This window comes from Chiloscyllium plagiosum, chromosome 10, assembly GCF_004010195.1.
Source record: "Chiloscyllium plagiosum isolate BGI_BamShark_2017 chromosome 10, ASM401019v2, whole genome shotgun sequence".
Taxonomy (NCBI): Eukaryota; Metazoa; Chordata; class Chondrichthyes; order Orectolobiformes; family Hemiscylliidae; genus Chiloscyllium; species Chiloscyllium plagiosum.
The window spans coordinates 298,529-318,904 of NC_057719.1; the positions used below are offsets into that span (position 1 = coordinate 298,529).

A 20,376-nucleotide genomic window follows, 5' to 3' on the forward strand; every position below is an offset into this window, starting at 1 on the left:
CCCTCCTCTAGCTTATCTCTCCACCCTTCAGGCTCTCTGCCTTTATTCCTGATGAAGGGCTTTTGCCCGAAACGTCGATTTTACTGCTCCTCGGATGCTGCCTGAACTGCTGTGCTCTTCCAGCACCACTAATCCATTGTCTGGTCATATTATTATTTACTTAGCGAATTATTAAAACTTCATCTTTCCTAATAAATAGTTACTTGAGAAAGGGATTCGAGAAAGACAGAAAAAGCTGGAAACATTCAAGTCATGTCTTTGGAGCAAAAACAGAGTAAACATTGAGACGTTATCACAATTTTATTTTCTCTGTAGCGACAATGTTTCCAGCATTTACAGTTTGATTCAGATGTCCAGCATCAGTAGTATTTTATTTTTTTGATGGAGAGAAATATTTTAAGCTATTTTCTTTTTTCCCTAAATATTCAAACTGTACTCAGACTGTCTCATTTAACGCTTTATTGAAGAAAGGAAGCAAAGGTGAACTTTGTAGGGTTTTCCTGAGATGAGTGGAGAAGGTTTCAATCCTCAAAACCTCAGTAGAAATCCTGGGGAAATTCTGAAAATAGTCAGATAATCTACTCTCAATTATCAGCAAAAACATTCCTGATTCAAAATAGAAATGTTAAGGCTCTGGAAATCCATTGGTAAGTGAAGGGTAACCAGCACAGAATTGTCAAAGGTAGCTTGCTGTTTAGCGCATATAATGTTTGTTAGAAGTATTTGGTAATAGGAATGTAGTAAATGCCTTTACAAAACACATTGGATAAGATATCACGCATTCAGCTCAATGTGTGCGTATACATATGCCTGATGTGAGAGGCAATGGGTAAAAAGTTGACCGGAAGTAGAATTATGTTAGGCGACTTAAGAATAAAACAGCTGGAAATGTTCAGGTCAGGCTCATCAACCTGAAATGTTAACTCTGTTTCTCACCACAGATGCCTCCAGACCTGCATATTTTCAGGCTCTTTTTTTTGTTTCTATTTCCAGCATATGCAGTATTTTGCTTTAGTATCAGCTTAGTTTGTGTTGCTTGGGTTTGAGAAGTGCTGGAGGTGGAGTGCTCCAGGGTTTTGTGCTGATCTTTCATTCTTGATATATGATGATATAGATATAAAGATTATGTCATCTTTTTTATTTGTGGACTAGATGGAAAAAGAACTGTTTTCAAACCGGTAATTGAAAGATTTCAGGAAGAAAGTAGCCTGACATCCATTGAAAGTACTGTTTAAATAGCCATTGATTCAAGCAACAGTAGGCGAGACTGGGGAGGAGCTGGAGCCAAGGGCATGTACAAATGGAGATTCAGCCAGCAGCAATTAGCTGATTGGTCGGTAGACTAGGGATCAGTTATCAATACTTACTACCAGCAGTTGTCTGATTGGCTGAACATCTGGGGTTGTGAACACCATTCCTGATGAAGGGCTTTTGCCCGAAACATCGATTTTTCCTGCTCCTCGGATGCTACCTGACCTCCTGTGCTTTTCCAGCATCACTCTAATCTAGACTCTAGTTTCCAGCATATGCAGTACTCACTTTTTGCCTATAAGCCATCAGATCTCCACCAGATCAAGAGCACTATCTATGTTCATTTTCTTCAGCAGTTGTGATAAGTCTGCTACTTCTAAAAATCTTTAACCTTCTTACTGAATTGGAATAGCAGGGCATGATTTCTACAATGCTACCCCAGTGGGGCATGACATAGAGATGACTTGGACTTCTGCACAAGAACTAAAATCATAATTTATAAGTCAATATCTTGCAGAATGAACATCAATGTAAAAAAGGCACTTTGATGACTGGAATAAATACTGATGCAAAAGAAAAGATTAAAGTAAATAGTGAAACGCTGGATTAGTATTACTGGTTTAAGCACTTGGAAAACATCTTGTCAGGAGATAGTGTCATAAAGAAGTTGGAACTACAGTCACAATGGTAAAGAATGAATCACATAGATGTAAAGAATTGTTCAGCATATGTTGATCTGGAGTGTCTTGTTGTGCAGAGCTGATAAAATCCAGACAACTAAAAAATGAATGTGAGATGAGGCTCTGGTGATGGATAGAGTAAGTCAATTACAGAGCACCAGTGGAATGCAGAAATTTTCAGAATGGTGGAAGAGGAAAGAATATTGCTGAATATCATCAAAAAATGTCAGTAAGGTTGGATTGGCCATTTTTAAGGCATGAGCAGTTGCTGAGGACAGTGACTCAAGGAAGAGGAGCAGATGTACATTAAGCTGAAGAGATAGTTGATGTTAGACATCTTGAAAATGGGAGGGTCCTGCAAGCAACAAGAGGAAATTGCAAGATGTTGAGGCATGGAAAAATGAGCAGAGAACCTGCTATAATAACCAGTTCTATCAGTTAGGAAGATTATATAAGATTTTAGGAATATGGAGAGATTATTGGGATGGGAAGATGGAGATCAGGGCATGGTTAGGAACATGGGACTGGGATATCATAGCAATTATAGAAACATGGCTCAAGGATGGGCAGGACTGGCAGCTTAATGTTCCAGGATACAAATGCTACAGGAAGGATAGAAAGGGAAGCAAGAGAGGAGGGGGAGTAGCATTTTTGATAAGGGACAGCATTACAGCTGTGCTGAGGGAGGATATTCCCGGAAATACATCCAGGGAAGTTATTTGGGTGGAACTGAGAAATAAGAAAGGGATGATCACCTTATTGGGATCACCTAAAAGTCAGAGGGAAACTGAGAAATAAACTTGTAAGGAGATCTCAACTATCTGTAAGAATAATAGGGTAGTTATGGTAGGGGATTTTAACTTTCCAGACATCGACTGGGACTGCCATAGTGTTAAAGGTTTAGATGGAGAGAAATTTCTTGAGTGTGTACAAGACAATTTTCTGATTCAGTGTGTGGATGTACCTACTAGAGAAGGTGCAAAACTTGACCTACTCTTGGGAAATAAGGCAGGGCAGGTGACTGAGGTGTCAGTGGGGAAGCACTTTGGGGCTAGTGACCATAATTCTATTCGTTTTAAAATCGTGATGGAAAAGGATAGACCAGATCTAAAAGTTGAAGTTCTAAATTGGAGAAAGGCCAAATTTGACGGTGTTAGGCAAGAACTTTCGAAAGCTGATTGGAGGCAAATGTTCGCAGGTAAAGGGACGGCTGGAAAATGGGAAGCCTTCAGAAATGAGATAACAAGAATCCAGAGAAGTGTATTCCTGTCAGAGTGAAAGGGAAGGCTGGTAGGTATAGGGAATGCTGGATGACTAAAGAAATTGAGGGTTTGGTTAAGAAAAAGAAGGAAGTATATGTCAGGTATAGATGGGATCGATCGAGTGAATCCTTAGAAGAGTATAAAGGAAGTAGGAATATACTTATAAGGGAAATCAGGAGGGCATAAAGGGACATGAGATAGCGTTGGCAGATAGCATTAAGGAGAATCCAAAGGGTTTTTACAAATATATTAAGGACAAAAAGGTAACTAGGGAGAGAATAGGGCCCCTCAAAGATCAGCAAGGCAGCCTTTGTGTGGAGCCACAGAAAATGGGGGAGATACTAAATGAATATTTTGCATCAGTATTTACTGTGGAAAAGGATATGGAAGATATAGACTGTAGGGAAATAGATGGTGACATCTTGCAAAATGTCCAGATTACAGAGGAGGAAGTGCTGGATGTCTTGAAATGGTTAAAGGTGGATAAATCCCCAGGACCTGATCAGGTGTACCATAGAACTCTGTGGTAAGCGAGAGAAGTGATTGCTGGGCCTCTTCCTGAGATATTTGTATTATCGATAGTCACAGGTGAGGTGCCGGAAGACTGGAGGTTGGCAAACATGGTGCCACTGTTTAAGAAGGGTGGTAAAGACAAGCCAGGGAACTATAGACCGGTGAGCCTGACCTCGGTGGTGGGCAAGTTGTTGGAGGGAATCCTGAGGGACAGGATGTACATGTATTTGGAAAGGCAAGGACTGATTCGGGATAGTCAACATGGCTTGGTGCGTGGGAAATCATGTCTCACAAACTTGATTGAGTTTTTTGAAGAAGTAACAAAGAAGATTGATGAGGAGAGAGCAGTAGATGTGATCTATATGGACTTCAGTAAGGCGTTCGACATGGTTCCCCATGGGAGACTGATTAGCAAGGTTAGATCTCATGGAATACAGGGAGAACTAGCCATTTGGATACAGAACTGGCTCAAAGGTAGAAGACAGAGGGTAGTTGTGGAGGGTTGTTTTTCAGACTGGAGGCCTGTGACCAGTGGAGTGCCACAAGGATTGGTTCCTGGTCCTCTACTTTTTGTCATTTACATAAATGATTTGGATGCGAGCATAAGAGGTACAGTTAGTAAGTTTGCAGATGACACCAAAATTGGAGGTGTAGTGGAGAGCGTAGAGGGTTACCTCAGATTACAACAGGATCTGGACCAGATGGGCCAAGGGGCTGAGAAGTGGCAGGTGGAGTTTAATTCAGATAAATGCTGCATTTTGGGAAAGCAAATCTTAGCAGGACTTATACACTTAATGTTAAGGTCCTAGGGAGTGTTGCTGAACAAAGAGACCTTGGAGTGCAGGTTCATAGCACCTTGAAAGTGGAGTCGCAGTTAGATAGCATAATGAAGAAGGCGTTTGGTATGCTTTCCTTTATTGGTCAGAGTATTGAGTACAGGAGTTGGGAGGTCATGTTGCGGCTGTACAGGACATTGGTTAGGCCACTGTTGGAATATTGCGTGCAATTCTGGTCTCCTTCCTATTGGAAAGATGTTGTGAAATTTGAAAGGGTTCAGAAAAGATTTACAAGGATGTTGCCAGGGTTGGAGGATTTGAGCTATATGGAGAGGCTGAACAGGCTGGGGCTGTTTTCCCTGGAGCGTCAGAGGCTGAGGGGTGACATTATAGAGGTTTACAAAATTATGAGGGGCATGGATAGGGTAAATAGACAAAGTCTTTTCCCTGGGATCGTGAAGTCCAGAACTAGAGGGCATAAGTTTATAGTGAGAGGGGAAAGATATAAAAGAGACCTAAGGGGCAACCTTCTCACTCAGAGGGTGGCATGTGTATGGAATAAACTGCCAGAGGAAGTGGTGGAGGCTGGTACAATTGCAACATTTAAGAGGCATTTGGATGGGTATATGAATAGGAAGGGTTTGGAGGGATATGGGTCAGGTGCTGGCAGGTGGGGCTAGATTGGGGTGGGATATCTGGTCGGCATGGACAGGTTGGACCGAAGGGTCTGTTTTTGTGCTGTACATCTCTATGACTGTATAAAATACAATTTAATGTGGAATAGTGTGAGTGATGCATATTGGGAGAAAATCCAAGGAATGGGACTTTGGACTTCATGCAAAGTCTGAAGAATTAAAATATGAGAGTACTGGTAGGGTCCTACATTAAAAGAAGAGCAGCATAATTGTGAGTTTTCTAAATAGGGGCTAGAATAAAGAAGTAACTCTCTTAAATTTTCAAGTTAGGTCATTGCCTGCAGTTATGGTCCTTGCAAGATCTTGGAGCTATAAAATACAATGCATGCCAATCAATCCCCTGTGATAAGGCAGTTCTTTTGAAGGGTGTATGGAATTAGTCTCACTCACTAATTTTTCCCATAACCCTGCAATTCTTTCTTTTTGCATAGACAGTATATCCAGTTGTCTTTGAAAGTCACAATTGAATCTGCATCCACCACCTTTTTCTGGAAGGCATTCTGATTACAGCAATAAGCTGTGCAAAACCAAATTCTCCCAATTTCCTGTTGGCTTTTTTTGTTGATTACGATATGTGTGTTCTCTTGACATTTATGTAATGGAAACAAATTCTCCTTGTTTATTCCCATCATGTTGAATTCCTGTATTAAATCTTCATCAACTTTCCTTGCTCCAAGACAATATCCCCAGCTTCTCCTGCATCTCGACTAGGAAAGGGCAATGAATCCGTAGGGAGTGAGACAGTGGGATTAGTTTTGGATTGTTATAACGAACAACTAGCACTAGAAGGATTGGCATAATGCTTCCTTTTGTGAAACCTCTGTGATTTAGGATTATTATTCCACTATTATTCAACAAAATCCAAGGTACTGGGTTGACCTTCGTACGGTTGACAATTATTTTTTCTTGGGCATACATTCTAGTTAGTGACTTCATATAATGCACTAAGGGGCTCAAGTGGAAGACTTATGTTCATGCAGCACCTGTTATCTGCAGATTAATAGGCAAATTCAAGAATGGAAATGCACAGGAGACTGTCAGCATCTGACAAAGGAAAAATTGAATTCATGTCATGGATGGGAACTTTGCCAGAATTTGTTTCTCTCTCCAACTGTTTCTGCAAAGTGCCTGTGAAGCATCTGACATTTGTGAAATAGCTGAAGAGCCTTTCTCGAATTGCATTTAATTCAGGGCTCCAAAAGGATAGATTTCCTCCTGGGCAGGTGCAGTGTACCCTGGACTAAAAAGTGGGAGAGGATGCCAATGAGTGACTAAATGTTAGAATACCAGTACAGCAAGTAATTAGGAAAGTTAATCATGTTATTGTATATTGTATATTGTAGAGGATTTAAATTCAAGGTTAGGATGGTTATGTTTCAGTTAAAAAGGAGATTAGATTAGATTAGATTAGATTAGATAAGATTCTCTAGTGTGGAAACAGGCCCTTCAGCCCAACAAGTCCACACCGACCCTCTGAAGGGTAATCCACCCAGACCCATTTCCCTCTGACTAATGCACCTAACACTTTGGGCAATTTAGCGTGGCCAATTCACCTGACCTGCACATCTTTGGACTGTGGGAGGAAACCGGAGCACCCGGAGGAAGCCCACGCAGACACAGGGAGAATGTGCAAACCCCACACAGACAGTTGCCTGAGACTGGAATCAAACCTGGGACCCTGGTGCTGTGAGGCCTTTAAGACCACATCTAGAGCACTGCATACAATATTGGCTGCCCTATTTAAGAAAAGATTTGAATGTGCTGGAAGCCCATCTCAGCTATAATGGCTGAGATGTCTTATATGATTTACTTGTTGTCCACTTTATGAAATAAGTGTTGTATCGTGTCGCTACCTCCAGCGCCATCTTAAAACACAGAAAAATAAACCAAAACACAAAATGTAAAGGCAGGAAAAACAAAGAAAAAGTGTTCAACTTTATAGTCCTTCATACTAAGTGCTCCACCATGCGCCTGGTGACCAGACTTGAGTCTCTTCACTGCACCGCTGTCACTGCAATGAAGGTTTGTCACTTTTTGTTGTCATTTCACCTCCACTGACTTCCTCGCTACTATGCGTCTTGGTGACCTTGCCAATGCAGCTGCCATTGAGTACCACTCCAACCCAAACTACTCTGCCGCTGGCGCGAGTCTGCTTTGGGCCCACCCTGTCAGTGCAGCCGCTGCTGATGCCGCCGGGTCTCGTATTGGGCCCAAACTCTCCTCTGCCACCTCCATGAATCTGCAGATGCCGCTGGGAACCCACACTCACCTCCACCGAGGTAGCCATGAGATCAGAGCTAGGACCACTTCATCAATGCAGGAGCCTGAACACGCCTGTACAGGCTGGACTCGTATCCACTGGAGTTGAGAAGAGTAAGTGGTGACTTGATTTAAACATATAAAACTCTGAGGGATCTCGACATAGTAGATGTTGAGAAGATGTTTCCTGTTGTGAGAGAATAGAGAACTAGGGGAACTGTTTAAAATTCAGGGGTCACCATTGAAACAGATGAGAATTTTTCTTTGAGATTCATGAATTTTTGCTTCCAGTATCTTCTGAGGAAGAGAGTTTGAATCCTTCTGTGTTTTTTAAGGCAGAGGTTGGTAGATTCTTGATGAGCAAAGGGGTGAAATGTGATTGGGATGAGGAATGTGAAGTAATCGGTGCAGATAGGATCTTATTAAATGGTGGGAGGAAAGGCCTCAAAGTGTTCAATGGCCTACTCCTCATTATTCAAAAACAAATAGGAATGGGCAATAAATGCTGGCCTGCCAGTGATGCCCGTATCCCATGAGTGAATAAAAACAAATGGTGTATGATTATTAAAATAGTTTGCAAAGACTTGCATTCCCTTGAGTTTAGAAGATTAAGGGATGTTTTGATCAAAATGTTTAAAATGTCAAAAGCATTTGATAATGGATCTATAGAAGCTTTTATCTCCAGGGAAGAATTCATGATGAGGGGACACGATGTTCAAAGCACAGCTGGACCATCAACTCTGCAAATGTCAGTGTGCAGCGTTTCATTAAGGCTAGCGGATATCTAGAGCACTTTCCCTCGAAGGCTGTGGATGCTGGGGGTCACTTGGAGCTTTCAGCTCTGAGAACAACAGATAATTGTCTGGTAAAGAGTGTAGTGTTGAGGAGTATTGTGTAAAGGCCATTGGACTTGATCTCCATTATGATCTCCATTGGGCAGGTTCAAGGAGCTGAATGGCCCCTCCTCCTGTTCCCATGTTTCTTTTAAACTAGACATGGCACCATTTTAAACTTCCTCTTTCCACATTCTGTGAATGTGTCTTTAAAGCAAATGCCTAACTTTTAAAATCTCGAACGGGGAGGGGTTTGTTAGCTCAATCATTAGTGAACATGCTTTTTGCAATCTGGCTAAATGTGATCTGGCCAATTTAAAAGAGTAAAAATGATAGAATTGAGTGGGAGGCTAACAGTACCACAGGGTGTGTTTCAGCGGAGGGAGATATCAGACACACTGAGAATTAAAGAATGATGGTAAGGAAACGACTTTAAACTTTCCTTTCCATATTCCTTGAACCAGGAGTCTAGCCCCTGCTATTACTCTAACCTAGTTATATACAGTATTCCATAGCCTCCTATTCCTGAGTGTAAAAATACAGATGTCCAGCTTCCATTTGACCTTCAGCCTGTGAGGAGAGGGAGGTTTGATAATCGACAGAGATGTGGAGGAAGAGTCCTTTGAGGTGGTTTATAAATCTCCAAATCATTATTGGCTTGTTTTCGTGCCCGAACCCTCCTCCCACTTTTTGATTTTGGCTGTGGAACCATATTTGTCTGTTTCAGAGGGCGGAGAATTGACGGACAGGCACTGGGGTCGGGACCGGGAAACATGGCATCGTCTCCTAAAGTTAGTATCGGGAGAGGAGCCGCAGTATAATGCTGAGGGCAAAGGCAGCGCCGTGAGGCTGGGAACGTGGTGATAATGAATGTGGTTTTAATTGTTGTTTCTTTCGACAGCCTGTGTTATACACATATTTCAGGAGTTCCTGTTCATGGAGAGTGCGAATTGGTGAGTAGCTGACCACCGAAACGTTGGGAAATTCTAGCATTGCGTTCTCTCGGCTTTACTGCGTGTTTTTGGGGCTTTGTGGCTCAGCGATAGTATCTCTACCCTTGGCTTAAGTCCCAGCTCCTTCAGGCGTGTGTCTGAGCAGAAGCAAAAGCAGAGTATGCTGGAGAAACTCAGCACGGTCTGGCAGCACCTGTGTAGAGAAAGCAGTGTTAACGTGTCGGGTCCGGTTTCTCTCCGCAGATGGTGTCAGACCTGTTGAGTTTCTCCAAGCTCTGTATCTGAGCAGGTTGATTAAAAACCTATTCTGTATGATCATCTTTGATTTTACTCAGCGGGGAGGCACACAGGAATGCATGTGAGAGTTTTCATATTTGTTTACATTTAAGACTTGGTAAAACCTTTCTCCCATCTCTGTGATCATACAGCTCTGGCTTTCAAGGGAGTCGCATATGACCAGGTAGCTGTCAATCTGATCAGAGACGGAGGCCAGCAGGTATATTTCCAGCCTTTTCCACATCTGTCCTTGTCATGTTTCTGAGCCATTACATTATACCCCATTCCCATCCCTAAGAATTTTTCCCCTTTTTTGTCAATTGTCATTTTTAGCTGCACAAACTCCCTTACTGTCCAAGCTGTGTGGAACACCCATTTTCTAAATAAGGTAGGAGTGACAGAGCCTGTCACCTACAGTAGTTCCCCCCTCCCTGTACTCGCAGGGGATACCTTCCAAGACCTACTGCGGAAGCCAGAAACCGCAAACCAATTCATTTCGAGGGGAAATTTACCTTCCCAGCAGCTCCTGGTCCCTGGTTCCGGAAGGTTCCCTATAATATGTTTGGGCTGCAGTAAACCGCGGGTAACTGTAACCATGGGAAACGATTCTGCAGATACGGCGGTCGACCTGTATTTTTTGTGGGACAGGAAGTAGTGCACGGTTTGCCTATCTGGGAGTAAAATGTACAAATCCATTTGGCTACCTGAGCCTGCTCCAGCATTCAGTAAGATCATGATGGATCTGATTACTCTACATTCCCAACTACCACCAATAACCTTTCACAGCATAAGAACTAGGAGCAGGAGTAGGCCGTCTGGCCCTTAAAGCCTGTTCCGCCATTCAGTAAGATCATGGCTGACCTTTTCATGGACTCAGCTCCACTTAACCGGACTCTCACCATATCCGTTAATTCCTTTGTTCGAAAAAAAACTACCTTACCTTTAAAAATGTTCACTTAAGTAGTGTCAACTACTTCACTGGGCAAGGAATTCCATAGATTTACAACCCTCTGGGTAAAGAAATTCCTTCTCAATTCAGTAAAGTTTACCCTTTAGCTAATTAAAAATATATTTACTTCTGCCTAAAAAATATTCAAACACTGTGCTACAAGAGAGTCCAAAAATTTTTAGACCTCAGTGAAAATTCTCTTCTCTCTTAAATGGGCAACCACTTACTTTTAAAGTGACCCCTCGTTCTCTACCCTCTCCACTTTTACCCTGCCAAGATCCTTCAAGATTTTATATTTCAGTCAAGCGACCTGTTTCTTGTCTAAACTGGATAGAAGCCTAGACTGTCAAACCTTTCTTCATAAGAACAACTTATTCACTCCAGCTAATAGTCTGGGAAGCCTTCTCTGAATTGCATCCCTCTTCAAGTTAGGAGACTATAGTCTGTTGTCAGCTTTTATCTGCAGCCAAATCCTAACATTGTCCTGTGGAATTAGAAGTGCATTGGGAGTGTTACACTGTTAGATAACCTTTTAAATTCCATGTTAATCTGAACCTCACCATCTCTACAGCATGTTGATTCATTCAAGACCATCAATCCCATGAAACAAGTTCCAGCTCTCGCTATCGATGGCATTGTCCTCTCCCAGTCCGTAAGTTTGTTTATTATGTGATGGGAAAGGGAAGAGGGGAGATTGTTTTCTGTTACTGATTGATGTTTTTCAGTGGAAATGAGGTCAGAATTCCAAGGTCTGTTTTCTGGCTCTGTAAATATTTAATTTGTAATCTGACATGACTTGCATTCACCAAAAATTGTGAATCCAAGTTAATTCTGTGGTAGAAGGTGGAATGTGCTGCCTGAGAGGGTGGTGGTGGCAGGTTCTCACAACATTTCAGAAGCATCTGGATGAGCACTTGAAATACCCAGATGTAATGGTTGTGGACTAAGTGCAGGTAAATAGGATTAATGTAATTTGGTATTTATTAGCTGGTATAGACATGGGCCTGTTTCTATGCTGTGTGACAATCTGACCAAAGTTTTATGACGATTGAGCCTTGAACCTCTCAAATGGCATAGGTCCACTTAATTACTTCTGACTTCCAGCAATTTGTGTGATGTAGACAAATGTTAATGGCCAGTTTGACCACACCAAGTGACATATTTGAATCATAGAATCTTACAGCTCATTGGGAGTCCATTGTGTCTCTTCAAAAATTGTGCACTTCTTTCCCACTCCCTGCTCTTCCTCAGAACCCATCAAATTTGTCACCTTGTTTATCCAATTTCCTTTTAAAGGTTGCTATTGAAACTGCTTCCATTACCCTTTCAGTCTGTATTCCAGAAAACAATAATCTGCTGTATGTCAAAATTTCACTTCATCTTTCCCCCGTCTTTTTGTCAAATATCTGAAATCTGCTAGTTACTGACTTCCCTGCTGTTGAAAGTAATTTCTTTTTTATTTACCCCAGAGATATTCATAATCTTGAATAATTTTATTACCTATCATTTCAACTCCCTTAGCTCTTGAGGGAAATGTTCCACTTTCCTTCAACTCTTTATGTAACTGAAATCCCTCTTCCCTGGTGCCATTCTGGTACATCTCACTATCTTCTTCAGTTAAGGAAATGTTTTATTTCTCTTTGAATGAGGAGTGATGGCTAGAGTACAGGGTAAGATCCCTTTTCCCTGAATATGCCAATGGAATTTTTAATGTCTATTGCCACATGTCTTTACAGGAGACCGTCTGATTTGAAGTCCATCCTCCTGACAGTGCAGTGCTGCGTGAGTGCTGTGCTGGAGTATCTGCCCATATATGAGCTCAAATCTTGTGTGGCTTGACCCACACTGTCTTCTGATCAATAAGTGAGCGTCCACTGAGCTAAGCTGCTCATGCAAGTGATTACTGAAGCCTGACAAAATCCCATTTTGAGGTTTCTTTTCATTTATTTGATGAATCCCTGGTTTTGAAAACAAATGTTTGTTAATTGATGGAATTAAAATATGAAAAATTGTCCTTAAATCTTTCATTCCCATTCCATGAACATTTTTGCTTCCGGTGTACACCAAGTGTGTCATTGACTTCACTGTGGATGACACTTAGTTTCTCTCAGAAAACTTTGGCAACTATTTTCACAGGCTGCCTCTGCCATTGAGTATGTTCAATACGGATTGTTAGATTTATGGATACGAAAGAAAGTAATGTATGTGGAGATAGTGTAAGAAGCTGGAGTTAATGTAGAAAATCAGTGATCGTGATGAATGATAGAGCAGGTCTGAAGGACTGAATAGTCTACTCCTGTTTCTCACCTTGACTTGACATCCCTAACTAGCAAAACTGCAACTCTCCCATACCCTTTACCAAATAAAGGTTCTGCTTCTGTGCTTTAATGTCTGTGTAGTGTGAGTCTATCTGTATTTCTAGAATTGGCAAAACTTTGAGGTTGTAGATTATTCTCAAGGGATGCTGCTGTTGGACGATCAGTAACTTTCTCTCCTAATGGTAGCTGGCTATAGTACAGTACCTGGATGAGACTAGACCTGGTCCTCGGCTGCTCCCAGAGGATGCCAAGAAACGTGCCCAAGTTCGGATGATTTCTGACCACATCACCTCTGGAATCCAACCTCTGCAGGTAAGACTTTGATGGTAGAAACCAACTTTTTGAGCCCTTGTTACTTCTGGACTAGAGTCCATCTATTATTTCCATTTCTGATGAGCCCACAGTCCCTTCAATCATCTGTGTGTCAGGCACATGGTGCCTCTATCAGACTGAATAAACCTTGGAGGGAGCTACTTAAGTCCGGTAAGGTCACTCAGGATGAGATTTGTTTGGCTTCAGCATTGATGCCAATGTGTTTGTAGCTTACTCATGCTGTCTGATGATTTTTTTTTTTCAGAACCTGCATGTTTTGCAGAAGATAGGAGAGGAGAAGAAACTTGAATGGGCTCAGCACTTCATCACTATTGGCCTCCAAGGTATGTCTGATGGGCAGTCTAATAGGCTAATTACACCAGAATAGTACTGTATAACATTCTAACCCATACAGCACTAATGCCACCCACGTCCATCGTCCTCTCCTCCCACAATAGTGAATTGACCATGCTAAACTGCCCGTAGTGTTAGGTAAGGGGTAAATGTAGGGGTATGGGTGGGTTGCGCTTCGGCGGGGCGGTGTGGACTTGTTGGGCCGAAGGGCCTGTTTCCACACTGTAAGGAATCTAATCTAAAAAAAATATCCTGCTGAAACCAGCATCATCTACCCCAGCCTTGGCTATTCTGCTGATGCTTTGCCAACTTGCCATTGTCAACTCACTCTCTAACCTGAGCTTATCCAGAATTCTACTGCTGGTGTCCTAACTTTAAATCATGTCCTGTTTATCCATTGCCCAGCGCATTCTGGAAATTTTAAAATCCTCACCTTTATTTGCTTCCTTGGACTATTGCCACACCCCCCAATATTCTGTATCTTCCTTCATCAGTCTTACACCCCTCTGAAATCTCTGTGCTCCTGCAATTGCCCATCGCTCTACCTTCAGCTCTCTGAAGGTAGAGCTACCAAGCTCTAGAATTCCCTTCCTAAACTACTTCCTCCTCCAAGGTACTCCTTAAAATCTCTCTTCTAACAGAGTTATTAGTGAATTGCTGTAGTATCTCCATGAATCTTGATGTCACAGTCCCTGTTACTTGTGAAATGTGCTATGATGTCTTATTATGTAAAAATGCATGTTGTTGTTTGCACCACCCTCCTTTGCTAATATCTGCCTCTTTTCCAGCCCTGGAGAGTCTCCTGCAATACACGGCTGGGCAGTATTGTGTTGGTGATGAGGTATGTATGAAGGTGCAATCTCAGTGACTGAGCTTCATACATTGTACAGTTTAGGGCAAGCACTGATGATGTTACTGATGACAGACCAAAAACATCCAAATTATCAGATCTTTACGGCCAGAGAAACGTGCACACACATGTGCATGCACACTCCTGCGCACACACATCTATCCCTACACCACCCACCACCATCACCCCCAATGCAGGCACATATATCTCCAGCACTAACTCTACATCGCTGTATTTGATGTAGTTGTTTGATTTCCTTGTGATATTACAGCTTAGTTGGCCATGCACACAGCTCATTTTATACTGCGTGCAGTTCAACTGCTTACTCATATAATGGCTCCCCCAATGCTGTCGCAGCTCTTCACCTAAGCCACCATGCTGCAGTTGCACATTCAAACAATGACTGTTCAATGACCTGCAAAGGGCTTGGCTGTGATGTCCTCTTTGTTCTCTAGCAGTGACCAAAGTGGGGAGTAGACAGTGATCAAAGGCCTTGGATGATTTTCTCCCCTATTCAACCCCGCCACACACACACACACACACACACACAATAAGGAGTGGGGAGTATGCAGGGTTGACTCTTTCTGTCCAATGGGTAACAGAGTTGAGTGTATAAACAGGCAAAAACTCTGCAATATAGAGGTACAGCTAGAAGGTGAAACAGAAAGTGTGGCACAAACAAGAGGTCAAACTAAAGCCTCATCTTCTGGTTGCTGAGTCAGTGCTTATTAAACTTGCTACAGATCTGTTTTTTCCCCTAGCTCACGCTTGACTTTCTCTAAGGTACCCCCTTGCCCTAACTCCGAATGTCCTTTCACAACCTCTTGAGTTCATATTGTCTTTGAGGCTGACTTCCTGTTCTGTGGACCACATTCATCCTAAAGGGATTACAGCTCCCATTACTTGCTCATAATGATCCCCCCCCCCCCCCCCCCCCCCCCCCCCCCACCCCGACTCCCAAGTTTTCATACAAATGAGCAGAAAATTCTACAGCAGTGTCTATCAGGGAGGAAGGAGCTCGCCTGGTTTCATTCTATTTTTATCTCTATCATCATGGATGATATCTATCCCTGCACTGTGATGTCTAGTGTGTGCCAGAGATCTAAGTCTTGATTCACTCCTATTTCTCATCCACATGTTGCCCTCAGTAATATGTGAAATTGTGTTTTCAGTTTGATTATTTGTGCTGATAGCACCCCATTCTTCCTGTCCTCCACATCTGACCTCTGCTATCTGCAATTTGTCAGACTGCCTGTCGTGAAGTAACCTGAATTGCACACAGTACTACACAGCTGTGGCCTAACCAATGCTCTGTCCAACTCCAATATCACCTCCTTGCTCTTATACTCTATGTCACAACTGATGAAAGCAAGTTTCCCACATCTTTTCTTAACTATCTTATTCATGTGCTCTGTGACTTCAGGAATTTGTGAATAATTACCACAAGATCCCTGTTCTCCTGAGCTACCAATGTCATGTCATTCATTAAATACACCTTCATTTTGTTGTTACTTCCAAAGTATATCACCTTGCACTTATCTGTGTCAAATACCATCTGCCACTTTTCAGCTCATCTGACCAACCCTTTATAGCTTGCTATAATCTACTTCACTAGGAACCACCCTACTAATCTTGGTGTTGGCTGCAAATTTGCTTAACATTCCCCCACATTTTCATCTATCTCATTTATGTATATAACAAACAATAAGGGTCCTAGTAATGATCCTTGTGGTAAACTGGACAGCAGACTCCAATGACTCAAACAGCCTTCTACCACTACCCTTTATGTCCTGTTGCTAAGCCATTTTCTGATCCATCTCACCAAGTTTCCCTGAATTCCTTGTGCTTTAACCTTCTCAATTAGTTCCCATGTGCGACCGTGTCAAAAGCTTTGTTAAAATCCATATAAACTACATCAACTGAACTTCCATTATCTACACACTTGATCGCATTTTCAAAAAATTCTAACAAATTTGTAAGGTGTGACAAAGCCATGCTGACTATTCCTAATTAACCTATGCTTTTCCAAGTGTATATGAATCCTCTCCTTCAGTATTTTCTCTAATAGTTTCCAAGTGGGCTGCTTTGTTTAAAATGATGTCAAACATCAGCAGTGTTGGAACTACACTCCTGATAGCAAGTGTGTATTCCATCACATTCCTGACTTGGAGTCATAAAATCATACAGCATGAAAACAGATCCTTCGGTCCAACTCATCCATGCTGACCAGATATCCTAAACTGATCTAGTCTCATTTGCCAGCATTTGGCCCATATCCCTCAACTCTTCCTATTCCTATACCCATGTAGGTGACATTTAAATGTTGTAATTGTAATCACCTCCACCACTTTCTCTGGGAACTTCTTCCATGCTTGCACCACCTTCTGCATGAAAGGTTCTCCCTCTTTCCCCTCTCATCTTAGAACTATGCCCTCTAGTTTTGGACTCCACTACCCTGGGAAAAATATCTTAGCTATTCATCCTATTCACATCCTGCATGATTTTATAAACCTCTAAAAGGTCACCCCTCAGCCTGTGCTCCAGGGAAAAGAGCTCCAGCCTACTCATAGAATCCCTAGCGTGGAAGCAGGCCATTCAGCCTAACAAGCCCACACCGACTCTCTGAAGAGCATCCCACTCAGACTACCCCCCCCCCCCCCACTATGCCTGATATCCCATGGCTCATTCACCTAACCTGTACATTTCTGGATGCTCTGGGCATTTTTAGCATTGCCAATCCACCTAACCTGCATGTCTTTGGACTGTGGGAGGAAACCCACTCAGACATGGGGAGAATGTGCAAACTCCACACAGACAGTCGCCTGAGGCTGAAATTGAACCTGGGTCCCTGACACTGTGAGGCAACTGTGAGGCAGCGCTAACTACTGAGCGACCACACCTCCAAACGTCCAGCGAAGATCAAACTTGCGACTCCTGGTTTACGACACAGTGTTCTAACCACTGAGCTATGAGCCTATATTCAGCCTCTCCCTAATGTGACACCCCTGTTTAAAAGGAGACTAAGGCAATATATAGAAAATTACAGACTGATTAGCCTAATTTCAGTCATGGGTAAGATCCTGGAATCCATTGTGAAGGATGAGATTTCTGAGTATTTGGAAGTGCATGGTAAAATAAGGCAAAGTCAGCATGATTTCATCAAGGGGAGGTCATGCCTGACAAATCTGCTAGAATTCTTTTGAGGAAGTAACGAGCAGGTTAGACCAAGGAGAGCCAATGGATGTTATTAGATTAAATTAGATTACTTAGAGCGTGGAAACAGGCCCTTTGGCCCAACAAGTCCACACCGACCCTCCGAAGAGCAACCCACCCAGACCCATTCCCCTACATTTACCTCTTCACCTAACACTAGGGGCAATTTAGCATGGCCAATTCACCTAACCTGCACATTTTTGGACTGTGGGAGGAAACCGGAGCACCCGGAGGAAACCCACACAGACACGGGGAGAATGTGCAAACTCCACACAGACAGTTGCCTGAGGTGGGAATTGAACCCGGGTCTCTGGCCCTGTGAGGCAGCAGTGCTAACCACTGTGCCACCGTGCTGCCCACTAATCTACCTGGACTTCAAGAAGATCTTTGGCAAGGTGCCGAACAGGAGGCTATTGAGTAAGATAAGGGTCCATGGTGTTAGAGGCAAGGTGCTAGCATAGATAGAAGCTTGGCTGTCTGACAGAAATCAGAGAGTGGGGTCCATAGAAGGGTCCTTATCAGGATGGCAGCCGATGACAAGTGGTGTTCTGCAAAGCTCAGTGTAGGAACCACAGCTTTTCACTTTATACATTTAATGATCTAGATGAAGGAACTGAGGGCATTCTGGCTAAATTTGCAGATTATAGAGATAGGTAGAGGGACGGTAGCATTGAGGAGGCAAGGAGGCTGCAGAAAGATTTGGACTGGTTAGGAGAGTGGGCAAAGAAGTGGCAAATGGAGTATAATGTGGGAAAGTGTGAGGTCATGCACTTTGGTAGGAAGAATAGAGGCATGAACTGTTTTCTAAGTGGTGAGAAAATTCAGAAGTCTGAAGTGCAAAGAGACTTGGGAGTTCTAGTCCAGAATTCTCTCAAGGTATAAACTTGCAGGTTGAGTCAGTAGTTAGGAAGGCAAATGCAATGATGGCATTTATTTTGAGACGACTTGAATAGAGAAGTGGGAATGTACTTCTGAGGTTGTGTAAGGCTCTGGTCAGACCACGTTTAGAGTATTGTGTGCAGTTTTGGACCCCATATTTCAGGAAGGATGTATTGGCCCTGGAGCGTGTTCAGAGGAGATTCACGAGAATGGTCCCAGGAATGAAAAGCTTAACGCGTGCGGAATGTTTGAGGACTCTGAATTTATACTCGATGGAGTTCAGAAGATTGAGGGGGGGTATCTAATTGAAATATACAGAATATTGAAAGGCCTGGAGAGAGTAGCTTTTGGGAAATTGTTTCTATTGATAGGAGAGACTAGAACCCAAAGCCATAGTCTTAGGGTAAAGAGAATACCTTTCAGAACGGAGATAAGGTGCAGCTTTTTCAGCCAGAGAGTGGTGAATCTATGAATTCATTGCCACAGAAGGCTGTGGAGGTCAGGTCATTGAGTATATTTAAGACTGAGATATATAGGTTCTTGTGTATCGAGGGTTAAGGGGAGAAAGAGGGAGAATGGGGTTGAAAAACCCATCAGCCATGACTGAATGAGAGAGCAGACTCAATGGGCTAAATGGCTTCATGTCTCCTCCTATGTCTTATGGTCTAGTTCAAACCCTCCAATCCTGGCAACATCCTTGTAAATCTTTTTTTAACCCTTTCAAGTTTCACAACATGCTTCTTATAGCAGGGAGACCAGAATTGAATGCAGAATTCTAAAAGTGGCCTCACCGATATCTTGTTCAGCCACAACATGACATCCCAACCCCTATACTCAGTGCTCTGACCAGCTTCTCCACCACCGTCTATCTTCGACTCTACTTTCAAGGAGCTGTGCACCTGCACCCTGAGATCTCTCTGTTTGGCAATACTCCCAAGGGTCCTATCATTAAGTGTATAAGTCTTGCCCAGGTTTGCCTAACCAAAATGCAACACCTCACATTTATCTAAATTAAACTCCATCTGCCACTCCTCAGCTAGGTCTCATTGTACTCTGAGATAACCTTCTTTGGTGTCCACTACACCTCTATTTTGGTGTCCTCTCCAAATCATATTTATAAACGATGAAAAACAGTGGACCCAGCAGCGATTCTGGCAGCACACCACTTATCCCAGGCCTCCATCCGAAAAACAACCCTCTACCACCACCCTCTATCTCCTACAGTCAAGTCACTTTTGTATCCATTTGGCTAGTTCCCCCCAGATCCCATGTGATCTAACTTTGCTAAACAGTCTACCATGCAGAACCTTGTCGAATGCTCTGCTGAAGTCCATATAGACAATATCTACTGCACTGTCTCCATCAATGTTCTTTGTCACCTCTTCAAAAAACCCAGTCAAGTTAATGAGATACAATTTCCCATGCACAAAGCTATGTTGACTATCCCTCATTCCTGATGAAGAGCTTTTGCCTGAAACATTGATTCTCCTGCTCCTTGGATGTTGCCTGACCTGCTATGCTTCCCCAGCACCACACAATGGGGGAGATACTAAATGAGTATTTTGCATCAGTATTTACTGTGGAAAAGGATATGGAAGATACAGACTGTAGGGAAATAGAGGGTGACATCTTGCAAAATGTCCAGATTACAGAGGAGCAAGTGCTGGATGTCTTGAAACAGTTAAAGGTGGATAAATCCCCAGGACCTGATCAGATATACCCTAGAACTCAGTGGGAAGCTAGAGAAGTGATTGCTGGGCCTCTTGCTGAGATATTTGTATCATCGATAGTCACAGATGAGGTGCTGGAAGACTGGAGGTTGGCAAACGTGGTGCCACTGTTTAAGAAGGGCGGTAAAGACAAGCCAGGGAACTATAGACCGGTGAGCCTGACCTCAGTGGTGGGCAAGTTGTTGGAGGGAATCCTGAGGGACAGGATGTACATGTGTTTGGAAAGGCAAGGACTGATTAGGGTTAGTCAACATGGCTTTGTGCGTGGGAAAT

The 20,376-nt window shown here is 42.8% G+C and overlaps 1 protein-coding gene across 6 annotated transcripts in view; it reads left to right on the forward strand.

Annotated features, from left to right (window-relative positions):
* Positions 1-20,376, forward strand: part of gstz1 (glutathione S-transferase zeta 1) — a 46,550-nt gene that overhangs the window by 17,216 nt on the left and 8,958 nt on the right. For 2 of the 6 annotated variants that reach the window (XM_043696881.1, XM_043696882.1), the window contains exons 3-9: positions 8,997-9,060; positions 9,171-9,222; positions 9,651-9,718; positions 11,019-11,099; positions 12,952-13,077; positions 13,343-13,421; positions 14,220-14,272. In XM_043696881.1, coding sequence (XP_043552816.1) covers positions 9,043-9,060; positions 9,171-9,222; positions 9,651-9,718; positions 11,019-11,099; positions 12,952-13,077; positions 13,343-13,421; positions 14,220-14,272 — 477 coding nt within the window. In that variant the 5' untranslated portion in view covers positions 8,997-9,042. Of the gene's footprint in view, positions 1-8,511; positions 8,688-8,858; positions 8,897-8,996; positions 9,061-9,170; positions 9,223-9,650; positions 9,719-11,018; positions 11,100-12,951; positions 13,078-13,342; positions 13,422-14,219; positions 14,273-20,376 lie in introns of those variants that run through there. The other 4 variants (XM_043696880.1, XM_043696885.1, XM_043696884.1 and 1 more) reach the window with 4 other exon arrangements.